Source organism: Protomyctophum parallelum (genome assembly GCF_964188405.1).
Source record: "Protomyctophum parallelum genome assembly, chromosome: 17".
NCBI classification, from domain to species: Eukaryota; Metazoa; Chordata; class Actinopteri; order Myctophiformes; family Myctophidae; genus Protomyctophum; species Protomyctophum parallelum.
This window is the reverse complement of record NC_139719.1, coordinates 17,973,992-17,982,515: the sequence shown is the minus strand read 5'-3', so window position 1 is coordinate 17,982,515 and position 8,524 is coordinate 17,973,992. Positions and strand designations below refer to the sequence as shown.

Here is an 8,524-nt window from a genome sequence, read left to right as displayed (position 1 = left end):
CGCCCAAGTACTACCTCAAGCAGCGGGCTGCCATTTTGGAGCGGGCGGCCAGGGGGCAGCAGCTGTACCAGAAGGCCCCCGCGTTCGAGGAGCCAATCAAAGTGTCCCCGGAAGCCCCGTTGTCGCCCAACGAGAAGCCCCTGTTGGCCAAGGACCTCGTGATCGTCATAGAAACCAAGGAGCTGGCCATTGAGAAGAGGGGGGGCATGTTTAGCTGCTCGGCGCTGGTCAAAATTATTAAGAACAGACTGAGAGATTACTCCACGTGAGTGCACGCACACACGTACGCACACGCACACACACATGCACACACACACATTCATACTTGCGTTACCATTGTTATCTTTGGACAACACAAAGTCGTTCAGTTTCCATTTAATATTTAACAGACTTAACAGATTATAAAATAATGTATTTCTCTCCCCATCTCACTTATTTTCTCTTCCTCTCTCTTTCTCCTCTGTAGGTGTTGTTCCTCTACAATGTCTCTGTTTCAGGACAGAGTCTTCATGTCTCTGTGCATCTCTCTCTTCCTGTTCAGTCTCGGTGAGTCTCCTCCCCAATGTTTGTGTGGTTTGAACATTATGTTCCACGCTATGTTCCAATTGACAGTACGTTCCAATTGACAGTACGTTCCAATTGTCAGTATGTTCCATTTGACATTATTTTGTGAGCCGACTCTTCAAAACATTATCTGCCTTTCATGACTGAACAGGTGAAATCAATAAGGGTCAGTCTGTCTGGCCTATGTAGCCTACTCTATATTTAATTATCTGTAATCTATAGCAGTGATTTTCAAGCTTTTTTTTGTCAGAATGTGAGAATATAATATTTTGTCTTGATGTTCAGGCTCTGCAAAATATTTCCTATTTGATTCAACTATCATTCTTATTATTTTATCTCTGGGACCCCAATAATAATAAAAAAAAAAGGTGATCAGTGATCGTTCAACTCTCAGAGTTGCAGACCCATAAGGGTCCATTTGGTGGTCCGCAGACCTGAAGTTGAGAAACGTTGATCTGTAGTATATTACACACATTATGCACGTTGCGAGGAGAAAAACCCCATGTCAGCATCCTGTCAGCACAGTGTTCTCAGCAGTTCACGTTGCTTTCCATGGCAACGGTTTCAAACAGGAAGTTCACGAAGGTCAGAATGTTCTGGGCAGCGCTGTTATTTTAAACCACTTGAACCCCAGCGTCATTTTTTCTGGGGGGGGAAGCTTAGGCTAAACATGCAGTTGTAGCTATTTTTGACGAAGATATTTGGGTGTAGACAGGGAAAAAGTGGTCGAAGTACAGCTGTAACTCAATGTCCAATTCTCTAAAGCCCAAAGGGTCGAGACGGTTATAGCGTTGTCCCTGCGGTGTGATATGTCCTGCTGCACGTTGACGTCGTCCCTAGTGTTTCAACGCATGGAATTCAATGGCCCAAAACCAGACCAAAGGGTCGAGACGGTTTTAGCGCTAACTCCGTTAGCAACCGCTTGGACCCAAGAGTTGCATGGTGACCCTTGTGTGACCCTGGGTGTGGTTAGTGCTTTAGTTTAGACTACAGTACAGGCCAGGGGTTTAAGTGGTTAATACTAAAACTAGTGCAGTAGTAGTACTTATTATCAGAGTACTTGCAGGCCATTCTATGATGTCAGTCATCTTATGAGCACCAACTCGGGAGAGTTCACGGATCTCCACATATTGGCTGTGTTTCACCCATCCACATTTCTGAAAGCACACAGACACACAGACAGACAGACTTCTGGATTTATGTTAATGAAACAAGATGCATTACAGTTCTCAGTCGTGCACGGCCGATTCCAGTCATTTGGATGCCATATAATTAGAAGCCAGCCCAGCATGTCTTGTATGGAAGCGTGCCGAGAATACAGTACACATTTCAAATACTGTACATCTACAAGCGTCACGTGTGCTTTTGGTTATTTGAAGAGTATTTTAAGTGAGCAAACTAGTAATAGAACAGTTCAGTTCAGTTTTATTTTCGGAAGGAGGACATACAGTTCATACATAGCACACATAGTTTCCTTTTTTTTTTTTTGTCCGTAGCTCATGTCCTGTCCGATCCGAAAAAGGGTTAGGGAGAAGCCATAGGCTTGTCGGGACCCTACCCCTGGAGGACACAAGTTTTAAAGCCTCAATCTGTATAATAATATTATACAGATTGAGGCTTTAAAACTTGTGTATATATACAGTATTAGATGTAGATATTATCTTCAACTGGTTGGCTGTATTGTAGACCCAAGCTTTGGAATGATGACGTGATAATTCTACATGTTGTTTAGGGGAACGATGGTATGTGTGTTGTTTGTGTGTGTGGGGTTTGTGATTGGTTTCACAACTAAACATTTCCAGTCGTGAGATGTTATTTCTCTCCACGATCCATAAACAGTTTATTGACATTGTTGCATTTGCGCTGAACATGAGGCGTGTTTATATAAGCAATGCATGCACCGTGTGTTGTACGAAAGTGTTTGTTCAAAGCTCTACTCTACTGACACTCCCCCCCCCCCCTCCCTCTCCCACCACACAGGTCCTTCCCCCCACAATGCCAAGTGAGGATGAATAAACTACCTACTACTTCCACCTCTTCTCCTCTCCTCTCCACACTACTCCTCTCCACCTTCTTCCTCTCCTCCTCCTCCTCCTCCTCTCCTCGTCCAGGTGCCTTCCCTCCGCTGCTGTTCATGGAGGACGTGGCGCAGAGCGAGGGGCTGTCGGACGGGGTGGCGGCGGTGCCCCTGGTGTCCCTCACGGCCATCTCGGCCGGGGCGGGGAAGATGGCGCTGGGGATGCTGGCCGACCTGCCCCTCATCAACAGTGTTTACCTCTATGCGTTCACCCTCGCCGGCAGTGGCCTGGGCCTGCTGCTCATCCCCGTTACCAAGTAAATACCATTTTTATCTTAATATCCTCATTTTATATATAATTAACCCATTCTGGGCGGGAACCCCTTTTGGTGTTTTACCCCCTCAGGCCGGGAACCCATTTTGGGGTTCTTTACAGTATGTAAAGTATTAAAAAATGTAAAAATGTTGCTGCTATAAAAAAAGTCCGAAAACTTAGGTCAGGATTTAGAGGCGTTTTTAGAATCGGCCTTAGGCCTAAATGTAGGCCTGACGTCGAAATATAAAAAATGTCTTCTAAATCATGACAATTTTCTGAAATAATGTTCCTATGTCGATGGTTCTCAATATTTCATGTCAAGGACCCCAAAAATGATATGTAATTGGCCTCCGACACCCATCTGAAAATATGTTGTTCCAGGGACCGCTCAGCAGAAAAGATTTGAGTTAAAAACGTTCGCTCTGAAAGAATTTACATTCAAACATTTGAACAATTTTTCAAAAATAGCAGATCTACAAGCTCGCTATGAGCTTGTAGATCTGCTATTTTTCAACAGCAAATGTATAATATAATGCTTGAAACACCAAAATGTGTGCCCGTCCAAAATGGGTTAAAGTCATATTGTGTAACATTCTTTTCATATATCCTTTTACTAGTATCTTTCCACTATATTGTTTTTGACAACTTCGTTAAACACTATTATTATCATCACAAGATCACTTTTTTTCCCTATGACATCCGAGCACTCAAAAAAGCAAAAAGAAAAGTGAGTGCATGGATCGCCCTTCTTTTTTGTTCTATAGTCCCTTTGATCCTTGAAGCACCAACTTTACCTTTTTAACTTTTGTACCTCCACTGAGCACCTGGTTGATTTATTTTCTCACTATTATCATCGGTGGTCTGTTCCACACTTGGAAATGTACAACATAACTTTGATGCTAGCTAGGACCCAGAATTAGTTTTGGAGCATTACTTCTTAGTCCGTGAACTTAAAATATTTTGGGTGGGTCTCACATATATATCTAGACTCATTGCTGCTTCTGATACATTTCATCCTATACAATTGCTACTGTATATAATGTTTTTTTTTGGCCAAATACATATAATTCTGGGTGTCCTTGACATGAAAGCACTGATGTTTGACCACCACTGATAATAGCAACATAGTTTTCTTTTCTTCTTTTTTAATAGTTTTGAGGGGCGCCCCTCCTATATTCAGCTATAGTGTAGATTTGTGTCCTAACAATTGACAACCATTGACAATGAACAGAGAATTTATGTCATTTGTCTGAGCAAATCGACATGTTACGTCATGATGATGTACGATGGTAAGAGCGCCCCTCACTCACGGGTGTGATTTTCTATTCTTCAATTTTTTTGATTTTTTTCAGATTTTACAAACAGGTCTGAACGGCTTATGTGACATGTACCTAATATCCCCTTGGCTTGTCCATCCATCCATTCCACCCTTCCAGGACATATTTGGGTCTCCAGATGCTGTGCACAGCCCTGGGTTTCCTGTCAGGTAACTGGTCGCTGACGTCCTACGTCACCACCCAGCTGGTGGGCATGGAGCGGCTGACAGAGGCTCACGGCATCCTCATGTTCTTCGGAGGCTTCGGGATCATGCTGGGACCCCCTGTCGTAGGTAAGAACAATGACCTCGTAACTATGACCTCGTAACTATGCGACAGTCATATAGACTCATGTATAATTCAACCTGGGTAACAGACAGTCATAGATTTATGTATAACATTATGGTAATGTATGTAGCTGTGTAACAGTCAAAAAATGGGCCCTATATACAGCCTTATGGCTAATCTTATTAGGCATATTTTATTATTTGGAAAAACTTTTTAAAATAGTGAAAATAAATAACCTATCTACAAACTCACGTGTTGCTGTAGATCAGATATTTTCACTATTCTAAAATGTTAAAAAAAAAAAGCCTAATAAGATTAGTCATTATGGAGAAATAGTGCCCATAGAGTTCTGTAAATGGAGCATTTCTAATAGCACCTTTATCTCCAAACCACTTTACAATGTGCATTACATTCACACACTTAATTCACACATCACTTCCAGTAGCAGAGGAAACCACGCAAGGGCAGTTAGCAGTTAGGGGTTCAGTCGTGTCTTGCTCAAGGACACTTAAACACCAGGGTTTAGTGGCTCAAATAATAATTATATAACTATAATAATGGTCATACAGTTATAGATAGATATAACTATGCTAAGGGGTTCATTGCTCTTGCAATCCCCGTTGTAGCAGTTCATGCTGGCCACACACAACTTTGCAAATACTTTTGGGTTTATAGAGAAAAATGTAACTTTCCTTCGTGAGTTCATTACTGCTGGCTTTGAACATTTGGCCACAGAAGAAGCCAACCACGTTTTTCAGCCGGTTGGTGTTTGTGCTCCTGGGTTGTTTTTCTTGGAAATCATGTTTAGGAAATTGTGTTTGGTGCAGCCAGACTTTAAAGCCATTCAAGGCGGGGAACCCCTTTTGGTGTTATGCTTTAGCTATTGAAAAATAGCAGATCTACAAGCTCATAGCGCGGCACCGAGTGCCGCGCTACGAGCTTGTAGATCTGCCTTTTTTATTTTTTATTTATGTGGCGCGAATATTTGAATATAAATTCTTTCAGAGCGAACGTTTTTAACTCAAATCTTTGCTTCTGGGGGGGTCCCTGGAACTACATATTTTCAGATGAGGGTCGGCGGCCAATTGCATATAATTCTAGGGGTCCTTGACATGAAATAATTTGAGAACCACTGACATAGAAACATGGGGTTTTTCAGAAAACTGTCAGGATTTAGAAGACATTTGTAGAATCGTTCCCAGGTCTAAATGTGTTAATATAACACCCGATTATAGATACTAGTAGTAAGAACAGTCTGTCTCTGGTCCACTTTTCCCCAAAACTTCACCACCACACAGCACCACTCTGTGTTGCAGAATGGAATGCTCCGGTCTTAAGCAGGGATGGATTAAGACTAAAAGAGGAGCCCTGGGCCAATTGAATTCTCCCCCACACTATACCCACAGAACGGGCATTCGTGTGGTGGACGTGCAGGTGCAGCTGCTTGGCCGTCTCCGTTGTGCATCTTTTCCTTTATTTCCCCCCCAAAAAAACGTTTATGTTTCTCTGTCACAACCTCTCGAGTCCCGGGCGTTGTTTTCATTTTGTTTTACGACGTTCTTTTGTTGGCTCACTCGCTGTGTTTTGTTATGGCTTATTCCTCTAGCTCCAGTTAGCTCATAATAACATTAGCTTCTGTAGACGCAACACACAACGGCAGGCTATATGGGTTTTATGGGTTTATTGGCTTAGAGGCAGCCAATCATGAAAAAGTGTCTACTAAGGTCGTCTTTTCAATTCAATTTGATTAAAGTGTCAAATCACAACAAGTTGTCTCAAGGCACAAACCAACAAAGATCCACCCAGAGCAAGCAATATTGCGACAATGGTAATGGAAAAACTCCCCTTTAGGAAGAAACGTCAGGCAGAACCCGACTCTAGGGTGGGCGGCCATCTGCCTCGACCTTGTCGGGCGGGGTGGGGGGGGAAGGGAAGAAGAAGTTCTGCTTTTTTCACTGCGAATGTAGTCCTGGCACCTGGCAAAAAAAAAACATCTTCAAAATGCTCACCGTTACAATGGTAATATGTTGTAAAACAATGAGTAATGGTAATATTTAGTGGTTTTCACTTTTACAAAAAAAAATATATAATATAATATAATAATTCTTCTTAACCGTGCACTTGCACGACAGCAAACCTATTCATGGGGAACATTCACCAAAAGCATACCAAATGTGGCAACCCAGGGGAGAATAGGCACAGATTCACAATAAAATAAGAGGCTCAGTCAGATTCAACATAAACTTAAATTGTCTTTTATTAAAGTGTTAGGGAAAGGGGAAAACGGGGCAAAACGTCAACATAGGGTTCCTCTTGTCAGGGGCTTGGGCTTCTATTCACATGCAGTCCTGTGGGTAGAGCAGAGAGAGAGCTAGTGACTACTTTAGTTGGGGGAGAGTGCTGTAGGCTCTCCCTTGTGGAGTTCAGTCGGCTTGTGAGATCTCCCTCATGAACAGAGTGATTTCTCCTTCCTCACTCCTCCATTAGTTCAAACTGACCCACCAGACAGCTTGGGCGTCGGCTCTTTAAAAGCTTCTGGTGATTGCCTTACCGTCTGCAGGTGCGTCCATGTCCAGGCTCCCATTGGCTGCAATACCTGTACAGGGTGATATACTCCCTCTATCACCTCCCCCAGCCTCATTCTGTGGGGAATAGGCCTGGCTGTTTCCCCTGGTTTGCCACACTGATAATGTCACAAACCCTTTGACTTTGATCGTGCTGAGATACGTCATAGACGTGATGAGATTGGCCAATTTGCCAAATATTACGTACTGGCCAAACTGTCACATATTACGTACAGTAAGAAAGAGGCAAACATTGGCTTGTGGAAATAGCCGATCTATCTATCTATCTATCTATCTATCTATCTATCTATCTATCTATCTATCTATCTATCTATCTATCTATCTATCTATCTATCTATCTATCTATCTATCTATCTATCTATCTATCTATCTATCTATCTATCTATCTATCTATCTATCTCGCCTCGCAGCTTATCGTTTAACTAGTTCCACAATATTTATCTGTGGAGCCGAGTCAAACTAAATGAAATGCCTATATAATTCCTTGCTTGTCAGGGGAGGGTGGTCCCCAGTTCAAATATGATTATTTTGGGGGGGGTCGCGGCCGCCCTGAAAGGTTTAGTTAGCCTTGAGCTAGATCCACATCGTTTCATAGTTAACCCTTGTTTTCTTAATCTCCCATTTCTCCCCAAGGCTGGTTCTACGACATGACCCAGTCCTACGACATAGCGTTCTACCTCAGTGGAGTGTGCGTTCTGCTGGGCGGTGCCATCCTCTTCGTCTCCACGCTGCCCTGTCTGGGCTGTTGCACCAAGCCTGAGTCTGCCCCGCAGCCAGAGGTCGTCTCCCAGACAGAGTTTATAGAGTGCACCGTTGCTGTGGCGGTGATGCCGGAGCCTGCTGTACTCTACGCCACCACCACCACCACCACGATGCACATGGTGGCTTCGGTGGCCTGAGGCACTCTCAAACCACAACAATAGCACGAAGCAAAGACACCATGTTTATCAAATCTGGATGCTGGAATTTGGAACCTGGACTCGGGTTCTTTAGTTTGGATTCCCCAGAAAACTGAGAATAACTCCGGTATATACAGTAGAAACAAGAGGGTGAATATAATGGATTCAGGAACGCTGAATACAGTTTTCTGTTTGTTTGTTTGGACTCAGTCTCCCGGTGTAAGTCCACGGGGGGCTTTGTTTAACAGTCAGTCGCCTGTTGGCTCAGACACGGAGTGAACTGACCACATGCTCCTTGTGAGCCACGGGGACCCGGGTTCGAATCCAACTCCCTCACGTATCCCCTCTTCTCTGCCCTTCACATGCACCCTGTTACTCAACACTCTCCTCGTCTAAACAAAGCATCAAAGTTACAACATTTAAGAAATACTGCATAAATCTGAACACGGATTTGTATCAAATTCATTCCAGATCTAAAATGAAACGGAACTTGTGTGGTGAAGTCAAGACTTGAATTGTAAGACGTCTTTGGTTCTAAT

The 8,524-nt window shown here is 43.3% G+C and overlaps 1 protein-coding gene across 2 annotated transcripts in view; it reads left to right on the top strand.

Moving 5' to 3' along the window:
• Positions 1 to 8,185, top strand: part of LOC310874883 (monocarboxylate transporter 9-like) — a 13,532-nt gene extending 5,347 nt beyond the window's left edge. For both annotated transcript variants that reach the window (XM_083787801.1, XM_083787800.1), the window contains exons 5-9: positions 1 to 265; positions 467 to 546; positions 2,676 to 2,898; positions 4,334 to 4,506; positions 7,720 to 8,185. The exon at positions 1 to 265 is cut by the window's left edge and continues 141 nt beyond it. In XM_083787801.1, coding sequence (XP_083643927.1) covers positions 1 to 265; positions 467 to 546; positions 2,676 to 2,898; positions 4,334 to 4,506; positions 7,720 to 7,985 — 1,007 coding nt within the window. In that variant the 3' untranslated portion in view covers positions 7,986 to 8,185. The remainder of the gene's footprint in view (positions 266 to 466; positions 547 to 2,675; positions 2,899 to 4,333; positions 4,507 to 7,719) is intronic.
• The last annotated feature ends 339 nt before the right edge of the window (positions 8,186 to 8,524 follow it).